We start from the raw sequence: 18,526 nt of genomic DNA, 5'->3' as shown, positions 1-18,526 counted from the left end.
AGAGTGAGCTGAGCTGAGCTGAGCCGGGCTGGGCGGGGCTGGGCTGACTGGCTCGCTCCCTGTGTCTGGCCTGTAACTTCGGCCCTCCTCCACCTCGACTGAACGGCCGCTCGGGGTCCTGTTGTGGCTGAGGGCGTTGGTTGGTTGCGGATAAACGTGGTTGTGTGAAACCGTGCAAGAGTAATTGCGGGAGGATCGAAATACGATGTGGGATCGATTGGGGCTTTTGTTTCCTTCAACTTTCTCTTCGACGCACTTTGGTTTGCTCCGGGGGTTGTTGGGGTTGGGGTTGGAGTTGGGAGGGAATGGCTGCTATAACATTGATTCATTCAAGATAATTACTGCTTGGAGGCGGGATTTGGATTCTTGGATTCTCTACCGAGTATTGGAAGGTTTCATCTCCGTCCGTCCAGCGTCTGGACACGATTAATTCCAGCCTGCATTCCAACCAGGAACGACATACGGAGCATGAAGCCATCACCTTCTGTCCTCTCTTTCGTCTTGTCCTGCAGAGTCACAATCACCTAGCGACGAAACTAAACAACAACAACAACAACAACAACAACAACAACAACAACAACAACAAATAAATAATAAATAATAAATAATAAATAATAAATAATAAATAAATAATAAATAATAAATAATAAATAATAAATAAATAATAAACAATAACCTTAATTATAGTATCTGCAGCTCATGTTATCGCCCAATATAACCCAAACTTGCCCAATTTTCACGGATAGTTCATCCACTCCCGTTTCAACTCTCCCCAATACAACACTGTAAACTCCGATCAGACAACCAAATCTCCGTTTAAAAATAGCCCGCCCCGCCGTGCTAGCCCGCGCTCTAACCCGGTTAAACGAGCCTGTTGCACGATTGACAGAGGAAAGGCACCCCTACCCAACTGCCTTGGTCGAGCGCTTCATTGGGTCCCCCGGTCAAGCCCCACAAAATCATGGAGTCCATCGGTCTTAAGGGGACGGGGCAGAGATGAAAAGTCAACATCATATATCAAATTGGGTTGGGGAATGAGCATCATCTTCCGTCGTTCTCTTTGTCGTAGGTGAGAGCAGCTGCTGATCCACGGATTCCAAGGGTGGTTCGTGCTAATGTCACTTCTCGTTTCTGGATGGTTCAACTCCTACTCTTTGAAACTATCCATGGGCAGGATGTTTTCGACCGCCTCAATTGATGATTGATGATTACTTCTCTGGCGGACAGTCGATGACATCCACTGCGTATATGTTAATTACTTAAGAGCTCGTTCGTTTGTCCTTGATTTTCTTCAGCATACTGGTGAGCAGACAGCTCCAGACGCCATGATGAAAAAAAAAAAAAAAAAAAAAAAAAAAAAAAAATGCACAGTTCAATCGTGCATCCAGCATGACACGCGGGAAGTGGAAGTTATAGTTGCTGACTGCTATTTTTAGAGCCTAATCTTTATTTCTTATGGTCATTTTTGACAGTCATGGATGATTGTTCGGAGCTTTATAATATAAAACTAACGTGATCATCCGCTGAAGATCGGAAAAGCTCCCATGAATAAACGCCCAGGTCTTCTACAAGCGATGCGCAGCATCTACCGATGGGAATCAGGCTAGACCGGATATTTATACCTCCTGTCGGGACGGACCTTGGAACTGGACCTAATTATGCCTCTTTCTTCCTGTCGCGGAGGTTATATGTATTTCCCGCGGGGATGAATGCGACACGACGCTCGACCGCTAACTATGGCGGACGCCGTTTATACGACTTTTAATTGATCCACATAGTTAGTTCAGCGTAACTACCGACAACTACTAACGGATGAGTCCTCACTCTCAATCAACTCACAATCAACTCACAACGCACAGATTGGCTCCCACGATACACTCCGGTTCTAGGAATGTCGTATGCATGCGGGGATATCAGATTCAAAATCCACCTGGACTCGATGGTTTACTACCGAGTCACACAAGCCACTTGCCACCAAGCGTGTTTTCATGTTCAACGTTGCGCAACCCGCGCCACACTTCTCCATCATCGCCAGCCCCGAGGTCGATGTCAACTGACGTCATAGTGGAACCAGACGGGTGATTGATATAGAAGATCGGCAGAAGAGGTGGGGTTATGATAACAAGAATGGTGGCGGGGAAGATCAAAGGCGGGAGAGTTGAACGATGCTGCTGCTGCTGCTGCTGCTGTTGTTGTATATAACTGGTCCACCCGTTTCTGCTTCTGCTTCTGCTTTTCTTGTGGCTCGTTTCGCAAATGACGACGACTCCTCGGTGTTAGAGCATCAAAGTTTGGAGAAGATATATATCCACCGCGCCTGCAATCTGGCCGTTTTGGAGTTCTCATTGGTCACTCTCCGATCTCACCGGGGAGGAAATTGAATTATCAAATGTGAATTTTTTTTTTTTTTTTTTTTTTTTTTGGATCGAGTCGGACATTTATAGTGCTATTGACTTGTGCGTCCATGTAAACTTACATATAACATAACCACCAATATCACACTTCTCCCCCGACTATAACCTCACCCTCCCGCTCCTCCACGTCACTCAGGACTCCGCCAAAACCCCTCCCGCGCTTGGCCAACCCCATCGCCGTATCAACCACCGCCCTCCTTTCCTCAGTCCAAAAAAATACGGTCGCCCCACATGTCCCGCAAAACGCCCTCCTCACACCTTCCGACGACACAGAATGGACTTCACTGTGCCAGGGCTCAAAATCGAGTCCTGTAGCTGGCTCCAACTGTGATAGCGGCACAAATGTCGGCAATCGTCGCATACGTCCAGAACAGCCATCCATTTGCGCGGATCGGTGGGGGTCAGATGAATTTGCTCAGCGTGGCGTCATCTGGGACTTTTTGTAGCTGGTGAAGATATGCTTGTTGATTTGGAAATTGGCTGGGCTGTGGTCGATGAGGATGGTGGATGGTGGACACGGTCTAACGACCCTATTCTTTCTCGTTCGTTCGGGTCTTGTTCCATGTCATCGGTGGTCCCTGGAGTACTTGAGGTCACCGATCTGGCACCCGCAGGTGCTGCAGAATAATCGCTCACTTAGCGCCGCACTGCTGTGTCTGTAGCTGGTCAGCGTGTGAGGGCCAGAGGGTGCGGTCCATTTGCGGGGTAATGCCCGCTGCGAGCGGGGGCGTGGAAGACGCATGGTGTGTCATGTGTGTAGCAGCAGATCGCGCAGTGGCAGATATTGCACGGTGAGTGGGAGGGAGGTGGTGGTGGTGGTGGGGAGGATAATGCTGTATTGTACGGCGTGGCAGAAACAGGACGCTGTAAGAGTGTTGGTGGGCGGTTGAGTTGCCCCCTCGTGCCGTACATTTACCTATTGCCAGTTCATGCTTGAGTTTCTTCCCCCCCCCCATACGTGAAGGTGGTTTTGCGGTGAGATAGTTCGGAAGATGCAATTCATCTTCTTTATATAGATCTGGACACGGCTGAATTTGCCTGAGTCTAGCCAAGCAGACACCTCTCCCCGTATAACTTCTTAATTGAGGTTGTTTAAGGAACCCCTTCAAACTGAACTCAGGTCACAGGGTGGATGGTTGGTAAAGGTCGCTAGCCATCGATGCCAGCATTTTGCGAATCGTGAAGCGGTAAAGACGGTGTCACGGGTAGGAGAAGCTGTGATAACTAGTTACTTGATGTGTCCATCTGAGCGTTGACAGGCCCCATCGGCACAACGACATGAATGAATATCTCCCAGTTCTCAAGACTGCCCCACCTGGGGTGCATGGAAGAGTCGGATTTTACTAAATAATCATGTGTCAAGAGTGCGCAGAATAAAATCCAGTGTCTAGCTGTGGGAAGACTTGACGACATCTGGGCAAAATAAAATGGATCAATTCTTTGAGTTGCTGGCAAACCGTTCTTGGTTGTTCACGTCAATGTTGAAGGATCATGATTGGGCTGAGAGGATGTGCCCTGGCGATGCGCCTTGGACTCTGCGCCACATATCAAGATGCATAAATATCCATCTTAGTGGTAGATTTTTATTTGTTTATTTATTTATTTATTTATTGGCTCTTGCAGCAGTTATATATTTCCCTTAGTCCAGTTCATATTTCGTAAGAGTTGTCGATGTTAAACCACAATGGAATTGGATGAGGCCAACGCATTTGGTGAAATATTCCCGAACCCACAAGACCTCAAGAGTCAGATCCTGGAGATTGTAGAAAATATCCATAATCGTTCTTCTGACTCGGCGACCCGCCCCAAATTCCTCGCTGTCAGGAAATATTTCGATTCCCCGCGCTGCGCATCATCATCCACCTCTCCCCCTTGCGGACGTGAAAAATGCGGTCGTTGCTCCACAGTCCTGGAAAATTTCACCTACAGCCATTCACAATCTGCTAGGCTCACTCTATCATTGGTCCAACCTGAGTATGGAGAGTATCTGGCGGTGTCATACTGCTGGTCGCAGAGAGAGTCGTTCCGGTCAACTGCCAAATCTGATTTCATGTCAGATTTGTGCCATAACATGCCGGTGATGATTGAGCAGCTGGATGGGACTGTCAGAGATTCAAGAGCACCATGCAGGATTCTTAGAAGAGCAATCAGGCACGCCCAGGATAACGGTCTCAAATACATATGGATTGATCAAGAATGCATCGAGCAGCATGATCCACTAGAGAAAGCAATAGCTATCGAAGGTATGGACCGCATGTATGCTCGAGCTCAGACGGTTCTTTCGTTGCTGGATTTACGCCTGCCGGACGAGCACGCTGCTGTCGTGATGAAGGCTTTGGAAAGACCGCCACGTTCTATAGATTTCACGAATGGTGTCATTCAATGGGTCTATCGGCCAAATGTAGAGGAGTTAATAAATGGAGCGGATGCATTGTGTCATATTCTGGAACTCGTCGCGGAGGACAGATGGTTTACGAGAGCCTGGATCAGACAAGAAAGGCTATGCGCGGAATCCAGGAGCGGCAGCAGTGAGCTGTGGACAATGTGTACGCCTGAGTTGTCGACAAGAATTCCCGGGGAGATGTGCATCGATACCGATATGTTCAACATGGCGATGCCGGTCGTTCTGGATGCGCTCGACAGCCGAGACAAGAGCCTTAAAACCAGACTCGAGGCGGCCTATCAAAGGTTCCGAGATGCAGACGCGTTTCCATTTGATGCGGTTCGGACTAAGGGAGGCAAAAGTCTCAATATGATGCAGGGAGTCAGTATACTTGAGAACAAAGGCTGTTTAATAGCTTCGGACAAGGTTGCGCTCGTGGGGAACTGCTGCGGCTGGTCCGGGAGGATTCACCAGGAATTGCTTAGACGCCCAGGCCTCAGTTACAGTGCTTGTCTGTGGGCTTTGGCGATTATGAATGGCGATGCTTCTATGTTCTGTCAGGATCCGAACTGTGCCTCAGCGGAACGCAGCCAGCGGATGATGTGGATGCCGACCAAGAGCACCTCACTGACTCAATTGGTCTGCCCCAAAGCAACACGAGACGTTAATATGAAAATTACGAAAGAGGGCCTTGAAACCCTGGGTTGGGTTTGGAAAGTAGGCAAGTTTGTGGACTTGAATTGCATGACCGATTTGTTGCCAACGTCGAAGCTCACAGATGCAAGAGACATGGTAGTTTTACTTAAGCACAAGACATTTTACTGGCAACTCCTCCGCAAACTGGACTCCATGCGCCTCCATTCCGCAGCCAATCTGCTATGGAACGCTCTGAAATATAGGGGCCCTTTTGGTATATATGGCAGGCATCTTGCTGAGGTCCCCAATATCTCCTTAGATCAGATCGCTGATCCAGACACTGGAAGGTATACTGTTACGTACCAACGTCTCGGCTTCAAAGATGAAGAGGAGTACATGAACAGTACAGATGCTATCGAGGATGACTATGCTTTCTATCATCGATTTTGCCCCTACGACGATGCGTTGGCAGGATACAGACATACCAACTGTGAACTCACAAACAAGGAAAACTACCATCTCCTCTTGGGGGACGGTGCGGTTATAGAATCGTTCTCCTGGATCATAGAATCAATCAAAAACACAGGTGGAATCTCGATCGGATATCTCACTCATGACAATGAAGAACAGATAGTACTCACAGATGCCTCCAGCAACCGCCCTTACATTTTTACCCAATTTCGCCCCGTTACCAAACACGTTCGTGGCGACCGCACCGAAAAGCGCCTCATTGAGTGGTCTCCCTTTGATATCTGGCGCGCAGATCGTGAAAATCATCGAGATGCTCCATTCTCTTGGTCCGCCTATGAACAGGACCATAGCCATAACAAAGGTGCCGATGGTGTAGAGACTGCCACCACCACCACCACCACCAATAGTAGAAGCACCAAGACAGTCGCAGTTACTGCTATGGAACCATGTAACGTCCTCTTCGACGTCCGAAACATCCGGTCCCAGAATCATACCCTGGATTGGCCGGAAGAGTTCTATAGGGACTCGTGGATATTGGATCCCTCGGACCGGAGTAATGTTGAACCATCAAGAACCAGTGCATCCCAAGAATTAGGTACAGACCAACTGTGGTTTGACGAATTACTACAGCGGGTAGCAGGTGTCAGTATTGACCAAGTAAAGGAGGAGCAGGAGGAATCGGAGGAGAAACCATGGGAGGAGTCCTGTGAGGCAGAGGAAGAGTGGGACGAAGAGAGGAGAGAGGGGAGAGTAGAGCAAAGGGAGGAAGAGAGCACAGTAGGAGAAGGGGATGCGACCATTCTGCCAGCCCGGAAGGGCCTGAAGCCGAAAGATTCTGGTCTTCTGCGGTTTCTGAAGTGCATTGGTATTAAAAGATGGCGGGGTAAGTTGTTGAGTTGACCTTTTTCCTTTTCTTCTTTTCGTTTCTCCATATCTTTTCCATAGATGTGAAGGAGAGAGTATGATATAAGATATCTCAGAATCTATTTAAGCGTTAACATTAGATTCCGGGTGTCCGCACCCGAGGGTGACAGGTAAATATGAATGGAAGAGCATTATAAACTGAATTTTTATAGTTCTAATATTCGATCCATCACAGCATCAACAGGTTATTGCTTATCCAAAGACAACAGATCTGTGCCAACTCCGCATAGCAAAATTCTATCTTTCAAAGTTCCACACTCATCCTCCTCTATCTCGTCGATCTGCTTTCTGAAGGTGACGATAGATGACATATCTGCTACCGCAGTGTAAACATCTTGTAGTAGAGATATTGCAATTTGATTTTTATCCATTTTCGTAGAATCTATTTCCACCCACCAGAGCTTGAGTCGTTGATCGTTTCCAGATGATACGACAAGAAACTCAAATACTGAACAGCAATGTCCATTCGGTGCTACCGGTCGACTTCGACGTTTCAGGATAGATATGGCAGTGACAGCAGATGCATGTGCTTGAGGCAATGAAACTGTGGAGAATGAATTCGTAGCGGTATCGGAGTTTATACCCCCACCGATACTCAGACGAGAAATCGAGATGGAATTATCGTCTCCACCAGCCACAATCAGATACTCTCCCTGCAATAGGGGCGATACCTCCATGGCTTTGATGCTACTTTGGTGCATGCAGTGCCGGTGTTGCCAGCTTATTGTATGCGGGGTGGAAGAAGGTTGGTTACGTGACAGCGGTTTCAGACAATTGCCATCGAGAAAAAATAAATCACCTAGGCTTTCGGATAGGTTCCAAGTTGCAATATGCCCGTCTGTAGACGCAGTAATCAATGAAAGCCCCGAACCAGATCTGCAAAATTTTATCCTAGTAAGGCAGTTTGTCGTGTATTCACCGTTGGCGAGAACGCTGAAAGTGCCTCCGTCATCGGTGGAGATGTAATGGGAAATCTTTTTTGGTTAGTTGACACCTATAAATCGCGGAAGTGACATGCTCACCTTTACTGTCGAGTTGGAATATGCTAAACAGAGAACGAAAGAGCCCACACTTTCTTCGCCGTTGACAACTTTCATCAAATCAAAGCTAGTGATCCGAAGGTCTGAATCTGCTGTTGCCTTGGGACATTCCCCCTCACATATGGTCCCAAGACCGAAGCCAGGAATGGGTCGAAGTCTCCAAACATAGAATTCTTCGGCCCCGGCACTGCTGAACAAAATCTTTCCGCATGGTGACCATTGAAGATGCTGGATACCTGCGTTGTGCTTTTTCAAATTTCGGAGACAACGGAATGCGCCAGTCGGCTTCGCCACATTCGCCTCATCAAGAATAGAGATACGAATCAGAGTATCCTCGCCCCCCGTAGCAATAATTCTATGCCTAGTTCCTTCAAACTCGAATGGAGCCCCTGAAACAGCTGCAACTTTAATTTCCCGCCCGTGGTTACCAAGCTTGATGCCATGGTGTAGTACAGCTTTTTTCCTAAATAGGTTAAAGCTAGATGCCTTAGTCCACGCGAAAATCTCGTGTTGTTCATCTGCATGATACGAGTTGTACGCCCAAATCCGATGAGCACCTCCGCATTCTATTGAGGCTCGTTCAGCTTGAATCGATTCATTCCATATGATAAAATCCGTGCTCTTAAACCCGAAGAGTATCAAGTCGCCTGTAGTTTTGTCAAAATAGGCACCATCAACATATGGTCCAAAAGGAGGAGCCATTCTGTGAATAGTTTGTAGGGTCAGGGGGGTATTCGCATTTCCAGTTCTGACAAGAGCATGAATACAATAGTAACCATCCCTCCCAGTGGTAAGAATTAAGTTTCCGCTGTCAATGGACTGTTGTAACTGAGTGATTGATGTGACAGTGTCTCTTGCGTGAATATTGAAGACAATGAGAACAGGAACAAGAGATTGAAATTTGGTAGGCCTTTCAAGGTCGAATATAGCTAAATGGCCGGTTTTTGACCCTAATATTAAATGGGACTTGTGTTCGACGAGGACGGCACTGGTTGTCATAAAGGTGGAGGGCAATTCCAGTGCAATTTTAGTAAAGTCCTGAGGTGAATTTTTGTCGCTGATCAAGAATAAATTTGAGCTTGGTATTTCCACAGATATTGTGACAAAGGCAACTGATGTGATGGGTCCCATGTTGCAACCATACTCAGGCTCTGAACTCGCAAATATTATACCTGTTATTTTCTTTTCAAGCTGGGTGAACGTAAGGAGATCTCTGTTGTCATGCCTATACCACCAAATAGTACCCTTCACGTCGCCTATAATCGCTATCCCTAGATCTGGGCGGCCAGCAAGAGCAAACTGAGATCCGGGGGTGTCCAAAGATGCAATAGTTTCCCAGGACACAGAAGTTTCCCCCTGATCTGCAGTATGAGCCTCTTCGGTTTCCGGTGCTGAAATAAAAGCCATATTCAATTTCCCGCGGGAAGATAGAGCGACAATGCAAGTCCCTGAAACAAATGCATACCGATGTAGCTTGTCACCCGATTTTAGTTTCTGCGTTGGAGTAGCGACTGGTGACCCAAGCGAAGCAGACTGACGTAGCGAAAGGTCATATATATCATATGTTTCTGTGTGTGTCCGGCAGTGGGATGGGGCTTCTCTGGTGTTAATGTCGAATGATATTATACTCCCGTCAGCACCTCCAGAATAAATAGTAGCAGTCGAATCCGATGATACATGCACTGCCATAGACCAAATATTCTTCCCCGCATGATAGGCATGGATGGATGTATTTTTAAGTATTGCATTTTTGTATGACACTTGGTGATCCTCCGTAGCGGAACTACGTCGCAAGTTCAACTCCCAAACCTGGCAGGTTGCATCCTCACCGCGAGACACGAGCTTGAACGAAGCTGTTTTCTCTGATATAGCCATATCTACAAAACAAGCGCTCCAAATTCGGGAAGCATGACCCCATGCTTTCGCAATGCAAGCCTTGGGATCCACCTCCAACTCATCTCGGAAAATATCTCCAAATCCGGTTGACCGAGTCGCTGGTCTAACAGACACATCTTCATTCGTCCCGTTCTCGAGATAAACACGGTCAGAAATATCCCAAATTCGTATTGTTCGGTCATCGCTACAGCTTGCCAAAAATCTTCGCGCTTGGACATCATTCGGCCATGTGATTTCTGGAGATATATCCACTCCAAAAATGGAACCTTCATGCCCAGTGAAAAGGTGATGAATAACGACAGAAGCGCTCTCAAAGGGAGACAACCTCGAATCTGTGGATAGGAGACATGACCAAACAACTATTTCCCCGAAGACTGTACCTGCAGCTACTAGAACTTGCTTTGGTGATAGCCATGAGACATCGGCAGAATATAGTACGGACTTTAGTCCTGTCCCTATCTCGTACAGATGAAGTTTTGCGTGATACTTTGCAAGTCCATTTTCGAAATTTAACCCAAATAGAACATTATGCGCTGTTATTAAGCATGCGCCACTCACTATAGCAGAATTTGGATCATCGTTTCCTGGTTGATGAAAACTTGCATCAAGAATCCAGTCAGGTGTAGCACACTCGGAACTCAGAAATGAGAGTGAGACGCTCTCAGGACGATCTACTTCTAAACTGCATAGTCGAAAAGACTGGCCACCCCAGACAAAAAAGGCATAGAAAGCGGGTTTTGGTGGTTTCAAACTGGAAAGCTGGATGCCATGGACATTATTTCTCTGAAATATTTGAACCCGATCCAGAAGTATGCCGGTTGCGTCATCAACCACTTGCAGATATGGCCCATGACCACTTATAATAAGTCGACCATTGGGGGCGTCGAGCACTCGAATCGCCGTTATTGGTAGACAGACGTCAAGATGCTGGAAAAAAACTGAGTACAAGAACCGAACCAAGCAAGCAATTTCATGAATGTTACGAACCTCAAATGCATATGACATCGATATTTCACAATGCAAATGCCAAATAATAAGTAGCAATACTTATTCCGAGTGGACTTAACACCATGGATGATGAATCCATTCTTCGTCTCGCGAGATATCAACAACACTGAACATCGAAATAACTTTCTGGGGGTTGAAATTGTCGATTAGTCAAATCCATCTAGACAAATCTGGATAAGCTAATCACATGACTGCGCCGTTCGTTGTTTAAAGATGGCGTTGCACAACGACAAACCATCTAATATCGTGTTCGACAAAGTCATTGAGACAACGGCCGCGTTCGCATTATCCTTCCCGCTACATGCGAAATGCGGATTATGTACCAGGCATCTATGTCACTTCACTTTGAACCAGTTCAGAGTCGGCGGTGCGCTCATCATGGGTGTTACTGGCCTCTGGACAGTGGTCAAGCCCTGCGCTAGACCTATCAAACTGGAAACACTGAATCGGAAGCGGCTCGCTGTTGACGCGTCAATATGGATCTACCAGTTTCTGAAAGCAGTGCGAGATAAGGAAGGAAATGCTCTTCGAAACGCTCATATTGTTGGCTTTTTCCGGCGAATATGCAAGTTGCTTTATTTCGGTATCAAACCAGTGTTCGTATTCGATGGAGGGGCGCCAACCCTGAAACGACAGACGATTACGGCTCGAAAAAAGAGGAGAGAGGGAAGGTCAGAAGATGCTGCCAGAACAGCTGGAAAACTTCTCGCTGTCCAAATGCAGAGAAAGGCTGAAGAAGAGGCAGAGAGGCAAAGAAGGCATTCGGGACCCAACAACACCGAGCCTGAAGAGGAGCTTCCAAATGATTTAGTTTATGTGGATGAGCTGAATATGACGCCTAAAGAGAGACGGAAAAACAGACAATTCCGCAAACAGGATGCTTATCACCTTCCCGAACTTGATATTTCTCTCGCTGAAATGGGTGCTCCAAACGATCCACGCATTATGTCGCAAGAAGAGCTCGAAGAATATGCCCGTCAATTCCATTCAGGGGAAGATGTCAACCTGTACGACTTTTCAAAGATTGACTTTAACAGCCCATTTTTTCTGAGCCTACCTGCGAGCGATCGCTATAACATTTTGAATGCGGCAAGGTTAAGAAGTAGACTTCGAATGGGTTATTCTAAAAACCAACTGGACAGCATGTTCCCAGATCGGATGGCCTTCTCGAGATTCCAAATTGAGCGTGTAAAAGAACGAAACGATCTTACACAGAGATTAATGCATCTCAGTGGTATGACCGATGACGACTCCTTATATGAAATAGGGAGAAGCGCGAGAATTGCTGGGGAGAGGGGTAAGGAGTATGTGCTGGTGAAAAGCAACGGAGTGGAAGGAGGCTGGGCGCTGGGAGTTTTGGGGAACAAGGACGAAGGCCAGCGCAGCAAACCGATTGATGTTGAGGAATACGGTAAACAAACACTGCCCGACGATCACAATACATTGGATGACGAGGATGAGGAATTTGAAGATGTTCCCATTGAAGGGCTTAACAGACTCCCCAAATTGCCTGTATTTGAGAACGGCATTTTCGATCGGTCAATTAACGAGCACTCCAGGGAAAATGCAGAAATGATAGAGTCAGTTTATGAATCTCTAAAGCAGACTCCTCGTCTCTCAAAACCGGCTGATCAAGGGGCAGATGACGACTCTCTGTTTGTTCCGGAGGGGGCTAGTCAAGTTGCAAAAGATCTCGATGCGTTTTTTGATGATACGGGATTTCATGACGATTCTGATGGCGGAGCTCTTCATCGTGCAATCCAAATGTCATTAGAAACACCTGAGGATGATGCCTTCAAATTAAACACGTCTTCATTATCTCCTATGAATAAAGAACCCGATAAGGATGTCGTCGATAGGGACAATGCTTCAGATATGACTGATGGTGATGATATGAATTTCTTTGCGGCATTATCTAAATCAGATATGAAGAAACCTTCTACAAATGCTCTTCCCCCAATGCTCAATCCTTTCGATGGACCGCTTCCCTTTCAGCCCTTAAAGATTGGCAAACCTACAGAATCCGCCCCTGCCTCCAAAACGGACCATGATGCTAATGGCTTTGAGAAACCCTCGTTAAAGGATCAAAGACCATCCCAACCACTTCCTCCATGGTTTGGTACAAAACTGGGTAAGAATGTTTTCATAAAACAAGAAGCTGACGACCAATTCGAAAGGGCTGAGCCTACAATACGTGAAAATACCCTTAGCAAAAGGAACCCTGTGGAGATAGTTGACGTTGATGAATGTCTCCCCCATGAAAGGGAGATAATCGATGTAGAGGACCTGACTGGAGATGTGGAAAAGTCCAAACTTGCCGCTTTACCGAAACAATCAAATTCCAGAAGTTCCCCAACGGTCTTCACTGGGCCTTCCATTCCTCTAGTCACGAAGTCTGAAAGCAGACCGGCTGACAACATAGACGCAAAGAACACGGTTGACCAAACGGTGGATAAACTAGGTTCTCCCGGGAGCGGCGTTGAGGAAATCTATGAGTGGGAACCTAGTGATAAAGAGGACAATATTTCTGAGAAAGGCAAGGCTAACGAGCTATCCAATTCTGAGGCAACAGGTCCAGTACCAACGCTGTCCCCAAACACAGATTTTGAGGATGTTGAAATTCCTCACACTTCTGAACTGCCAGAGCAAATAGCTGACATTTACAAAATCTCAAATGAGACGGACCAACAAGACGATTCGGCACCTTACAATGATGCTGGAGACGATTATTTGGATTTTGAGGACGAAGAATTAATGCATCAACTACAAACCGAAGCTGAGGAGCATGCGCGGTTTGCATCGACTCTGAACTTTAAAAGCCAAGCTGAAAATGCGTTCGATTATGAACAAGAATTGAAACAGCTACGGTCTCAGCAAAAGAAAGACCGGCGAGATGCCGATGAAGTCTCGCATATTATGGTGTCAGAGTGTCAGGAATTGCTCAGACTTTTCGGGTTGCCATACATCACAGCGCCGATGGAAGCGGAGGCCCAATGCGCAGAGCTAGTATCATTGGGTTTAGTTGATGGCGTTGTCACTGATGATAGCGATATTTTCCTTTTTGGTGGTACTCGCGTTTACAAAAACATGTTCAACCAGGTTAAATTTGTCGAATGCTATCTCAACAGCGACCTCGAAAAGGAATATGATCTAGATCGCAGAAAACTTATCCAGTTTGCTCACCTGTTGGGAAGTGACTATACTGAAGGAATACCTGGTGTTGGTCCTGTTACGGCCCTTGAAATCCTCACTGAGTTTTCGACCTTGGAAGATTTTAGGGATTGGTGGTCTCAAGTACAAATGGGTGCCAAACTCCCAGATGGCAGCCACTCTGCTTTTTGGAAAAAATTTAAAAAGAATGCCACGAAGCTATTCCTCCCACCAGGGTTTCCCGACAGCCGAGTCGATACTGCATATCTTGAACCCGAGGTAGACTCAGATCCCTCGGCCTTCCAGTGGGGTGTACCTGACCTTAATGCTCTCCGTCAATTCCTGATGGCTACAGTCGGATGGACCCAAGAGAGGACGGATGAAGTACTCGTCCCTGTCATTCGCGACATGAATCGGAGGGAACAGGAGGGTACTCAATCAAATATCACCAACTTTTTCCAAGGGCCGCAGGGAGCAGGTGCATTTGCTCCCCATCAACGACCGGACAGGAAAAGTAGGATGGAAAAGGCTTTTAGCCGGTTAAGATATCAGGCTAAAACAAAGCAGCAGGGCGGCGACATAACTGTAGCGAATGGAGAAGCGCTCCAAGCTGCCGTTCCAGATTCTGCAGCAAAGGGCCCACGGAGGAAAAAGGCAGCAGATGAAAGATCCAATACCCTTGATGATGGTGATAGGTCTGATGGGAACGGAAGTGAGGGGACAGCTCGCAAGCCCACAAAGAAGCGGAAGACTGAAAGAAAGTAACGGGGGCATGTTACGACAAAAGGAGTGATCCAATTTATGTGAATATACTTCATACCCATACCTTTTATTTAAATTTTGCCTATTGTTGGGTTCAATTCCTTGGGTCTATATGCTTTGATTTATATCTCAGTTATAGCATAGATATATGATATGTGTTTAGTGAACATCATATGGTATTAGCAGAGACCGGGTCATTACACTTTTTCTACTTGCATACAAATGTTCTCTATCACACGACTCCTTTTTGCTCGGGAAATTCGTGGATTGGATTGGGTTCCTTTGGAATGGGCGCATCATGTATGGGCTTTGCCTGTAGACTTTTTTTTGAAAAATGTCACGAAAACCTTAAAAAAATTCTAGATGGCAACAACCAGTTGAGCAGCACCGCGTGGATACTGTGGCGAATTTATTATTTCCAAGGTTTTCAGCCTGTTCTGTTCTTCTTATCCCTGTCCCTCTGCCCATTTCAGGTGTGGAGAGCTAACGTCGAGGCTGCGCGGTAACGAGCTCTAAGCCTGTTTAAGCAAGCTAAGCGATCTCCGTCGACGTCACATCTCGAAGGTCCTCCGTCTGGGAGCGGACGAGCCAACTCGATTCCAACCGGATGCTCGCAGCAGAATTGCTGACATTGTGTAGCTGCCCATATATACATACATCCGGTGCTTCTGTCTCATGCGATCAACTGTCGTCCTAGACATAGCCTGAACAGCTCTAGTCACTGCTCTATGCTAAAAGTTGGACCTCAAGTTCAAGTCTCAAAAGCTCGCCGGTCAAACCAACCGGTCTAGAAGGCGAAGTTGGATGTTGACAGCCAACAATATTTTCGTTCACTTTAAAAAGGATTGCCAAACTCACGCACGCGTCTCGTTTGATACTACCTTAACTCTTTTTCATGATGCATCGAACCTATTCCATGCGCCAGTCGCGCGCACCCACGGCTTCGGAACTCGAGAACCCGCCTCCTCCCCCTTCCACCACCAAAACCAACCGCCTGTTTGGAAAGATTAGCTTCGGTGGGTAGATATCTCTATAATTGTTGCTTGGGCATGGCCGTAATGTGCACAATTTCCCCGTACTTGCGGGAGAAACTAGTGCTTTTATCAAATTGAACTCCTCGAGGGCATATCGAGATGATACTAATCTCTTGCCCCGTGTAGGACATGCTTTCCGAAAACAAACAGCGGGAGCTTTCGGTCCCGAACTGTCTAAGAAGCTTTCTCAGCTGGTAAAAATGGAGAAAAATGTCATGCGTAGCATGGAGTTGGTTGGGAGAGAGAGAATGGAGGTTGCAGTACGTTTCATCGACCTTCTCCGTTACGTGACTGAGCACCTGCTGAGACACCAATAGCAACAACTTTCCTATTGGGGAGAGGCGTGCGATGATGACGTTTCGGATGTCACCGATAAGCTAGGAGTATTAATATATGAAATTGGCGAACTAGAGGACTATTATGTTGATCGATACGACCAGTATCGCGTTACAATGAAAAGCATTCGGAACATCGAGGCATCTGTGCAGCCAAGCAGAGATCGTACGTTCAACCTGTTAAATTTAACATCACAACATTCTTCTTGTGGATGCTAACTAGCCTTTTGTCCCAGGGAAGCAAAAAATAACCGATCAGATAGCCCATCTGAAATACAAAGAGCCCAGTTCCCCTCGAATCGTGGTATTGGAACAGGAATTGGTTCGTGCTGAGGCAGAATCACTTGTTGCAGAGGCACAGCTATCCAACATCACGCGAGAAAAGATAAAGGCAGCATTTAGTTACCAATTTGATGCCCTCCGTGAACACTGCGAAAAACTAGCTATTATTGCTGGGTACGGAAAGCATCTTCTTGAGCTTATCGACGACACTCCAGTCACCCCTGGAGAGACTCGGAACGCGTACGATGGGTACGATGCTAGCAGGGCAATCATTCAAGATTGTGAAGATGCATTAACGCATTGGGTCTCCTCCAATGCAGCAGTGAGCTCCAAACTATCTACCCGTTCACGCACCCTGTCCCAACGTCGCCGGAAGAACATTTCGAAGACTCGCAGTGGGGGTGTGGACCTGGCAAGCCAGGATCCACCCTTCAAGGGTGACCGCGAGTCTTGGGTCCCTGCTCAACAGCATCCTCACTATAAACACCATGCAGGAGATGACGAAGACGAATATGATGATGATGGTGAAGTCCTAGAAACAAACGGCGAACGAAGACAGCGTGAGAGGCACCCAGTTACAGCGTGATACTATCAACAATCATGTGCTCTACTTGTGCCCCGCCGCTTTAAATGGGTCCTAAATCGAAAATATACCAAATGTTTTTCATGTTTTCATACACTTTGCTCATCCTGATATATGCCAATCGAACCGATCTGGGGACTGAATACCCTTTTTTTATTATTTTTTAATTATTTTTTCGGCTTCCTTATTAAACATGATGCGTGAGCGATACAACCTGTTTCCCCGGACAGGACAGAATACAAAGCTCTATTGATGATTTATTACTGCGGTGTCTCCGATGGCATATCTTAAATGAATTTGTAGTTGATAATGCCCCTCTCGAACTATATCTTCATGTTGTGTTATTTTATTCGGCGTGGACGCCTTGACTTTGACGGCCTGACAGTGCAAGTGATAGGAATAAAAATATTACTCCATGCTTATCATTTCACTATCAGGCTGCACATGCTGAAACCGCAGTATGCAAACAGATTTCAAATCCTTCGCTTGCGCGCATCCATAAATCGAGCCTCTTAATTCGCTGCCTTGAAAACTCACGATGTTGCTGTGGTCAAAATGTCACATGATAAATCAACACCCCTTTCTTTAGCTTTCAGACTCGCAAGATTGTTGGAGTTCAGACCACTGGTCTCGATCCAGTCAATGCTCTCCATCATATTGTGGCGCGAACAACCCCGGCGTGCGGTTCCCCCCTTGGCTTCCCGATCAACTTTACATAGGGCCAAGGTCGGTGCGTTTCCGCCACGACTCCTCTGCGCCCTCTGAGATCATGTGCTGAGGCATTACTTTCAGAGATTTCTGTCAACTGTGTCAGGATCGTACTCTTCATATCATCCGAGATAGACCGAAGCGTCTTTGGCTAGCTGGACGCCTCATGGTGTGTTTTCAAGCTTCCCTGAAGGACTCGCGACGCATCAACCCTAAACCTGGATTTGACCGCCACCGCCGGGACTACCTTCGAGGGTTCTGAGGTCCATCACGACCACTGCAACTGATCTGTCAGTATCCACAGACCTGATCAACTTTTCCGTGACAGCATACCGCGTCTTCCAAGCAGTTATCCCATTCATTTGGGGTGGCTTTTTGGATTCTGAGGGACGTCGAATCATATATAAATGCTGTGTTTCCTTATATTTACCTGTGCGTGTGTTGGTCCAGTAAAAACCAGTTCCTACTCCCAGCTTATGGTGTTACGATTTTATGTTACGATTTCTTTTTTTTTTTTTTGATTCGTCCGTTTCTAAAATTGGCAAATTGTGATGCAACCAATCTGAGGTTAAGGGATATTGAATAAACGATATAAGTTCCGGATCCGCTATCGCAAAGATCAGGGCCAATTACAGAGGCGAAATAAGCAAAGGAGGGAGGAATATCAAATTCTTTTCTCAACTGCACAGGGGCCCTATAGTGCCCTATATTTTGTTACATGCAGGTTGATGCGCTGCGTAGAATGACCAAATTATTGACTGTCGTGTTCATTATACATAGCAAACCCGCAATCGCGATGGATAACTATAGCGAAGAATCATCTGGGAAACCAATTATTCTATTGAGAATCGAACCACTGTAATTCTACTGGGACGAGTTCTTGCGATGCAACATAGATAC

The 18,526-nt window shown here is 46.6% G+C and overlaps 7 protein-coding genes across 7 annotated transcripts; 3 read left to right on the top strand and 4 right to left on the bottom strand.

The window, feature by feature from the left end:
* Positions 1-2,496: 2,496 nt before the first annotated feature.
* Positions 2,497-2,796, bottom strand: PADG_01274 (uncharacterized protein; the record flags this gene model as incomplete). Its single annotated transcript, XM_010759088.1, has 1 exon — positions 2,497-2,796. One exon carries the CDS (start codon positions 2,794-2,796, stop codon positions 2,497-2,499), a length of 300 nt encoding a protein of 99 aa, XP_010757390.1.
* A 44-nt stretch (positions 2,797-2,840) lies between these two features.
* On the bottom strand, positions 2,841-3,156 carry PADG_01273 (uncharacterized protein; the record flags this gene model as incomplete). Its single annotated transcript, XM_010759087.1, has 2 exons — positions 2,841-2,992; positions 3,051-3,156. 2 exons carry the CDS (start codon positions 3,154-3,156, stop codon positions 2,841-2,843), a joined length of 258 nt encoding a protein of 85 aa, XP_010757389.1.
* A 942-nt stretch (positions 3,157-4,098) lies between these two features.
* Positions 4,099-6,804, top strand: PADG_01272 (uncharacterized protein; the record flags this gene model as incomplete). The annotated part of the gene is made up of 1 exon (XM_010759086.1): positions 4,099-6,804. The coding sequence occupies one exon, from the start codon at positions 4,099-4,101 to the stop codon at positions 6,802-6,804; it is 2,706 nt and encodes a 901-aa protein (XP_010757388.1).
* Positions 6,805-7,013: 209 nt separating this feature from the next.
* On the bottom strand, positions 7,014-10,769 carry PADG_01271 (uncharacterized protein; the record flags this gene model as incomplete). The annotated part of the gene is made up of 2 exons (XM_010758545.1): positions 7,014-7,802; positions 7,851-10,769. The coding sequence occupies 2 exons, from the start codon at positions 10,767-10,769 to the stop codon at positions 7,014-7,016; spliced, it is 3,708 nt and encodes a 1,235-aa protein (XP_010756847.1).
* Positions 10,770-10,985: 216 nt separating this feature from the next.
* On the top strand, positions 10,986-14,687 carry PADG_01270 (ssDNA endodeoxyribonuclease RAD2; the record flags this gene model as incomplete). Its single annotated transcript, XM_010758544.1, has 1 exon — positions 10,986-14,687. One exon carries the CDS (start codon positions 10,986-10,988, stop codon positions 14,685-14,687), a length of 3,702 nt encoding a protein of 1,233 aa, XP_010756846.1.
* Positions 14,688-15,582: 895 nt separating this feature from the next.
* PADG_01269 (sphingolipid long chain base-responsive protein LSP1) lies at positions 15,583-16,921 on the top strand (the record flags this gene model as incomplete). Its single annotated transcript, XM_010759085.1, has 4 exons — positions 15,583-15,700; positions 15,845-15,978; positions 16,036-16,219; positions 16,290-16,921. The coding sequence occupies 4 exons, from the start codon at positions 15,583-15,585 to the stop codon at positions 16,919-16,921; spliced, it is 1,068 nt and encodes a 355-aa protein (XP_010757387.1).
* Positions 16,922-17,838: 917 nt separating this feature from the next.
* On the bottom strand, positions 17,839-18,027 carry PADG_11231 (uncharacterized protein; the record flags this gene model as incomplete). Its single annotated transcript, XM_010759496.1, has 1 exon — positions 17,839-18,027. One exon carries the CDS (start codon positions 18,025-18,027, stop codon positions 17,839-17,841), a length of 189 nt encoding a protein of 62 aa, XP_010757798.1.
* Positions 18,028-18,526: the final 499 nt, after the last annotated feature.

Source organism: Paracoccidioides brasiliensis (genome assembly GCF_000150735.1).
Source record: "Paracoccidioides brasiliensis Pb18 unplaced genomic scaffold supercont2.2, whole genome shotgun sequence".
In the NCBI taxonomy this organism is placed as follows: Eukaryota; Fungi; Ascomycota; class Eurotiomycetes; order Onygenales; family Ajellomycetaceae; genus Paracoccidioides; species Paracoccidioides brasiliensis.
Note: the sequence above shows the minus strand (reverse complement) of the source record. Positions and strands in the feature narration are given on the sequence as shown.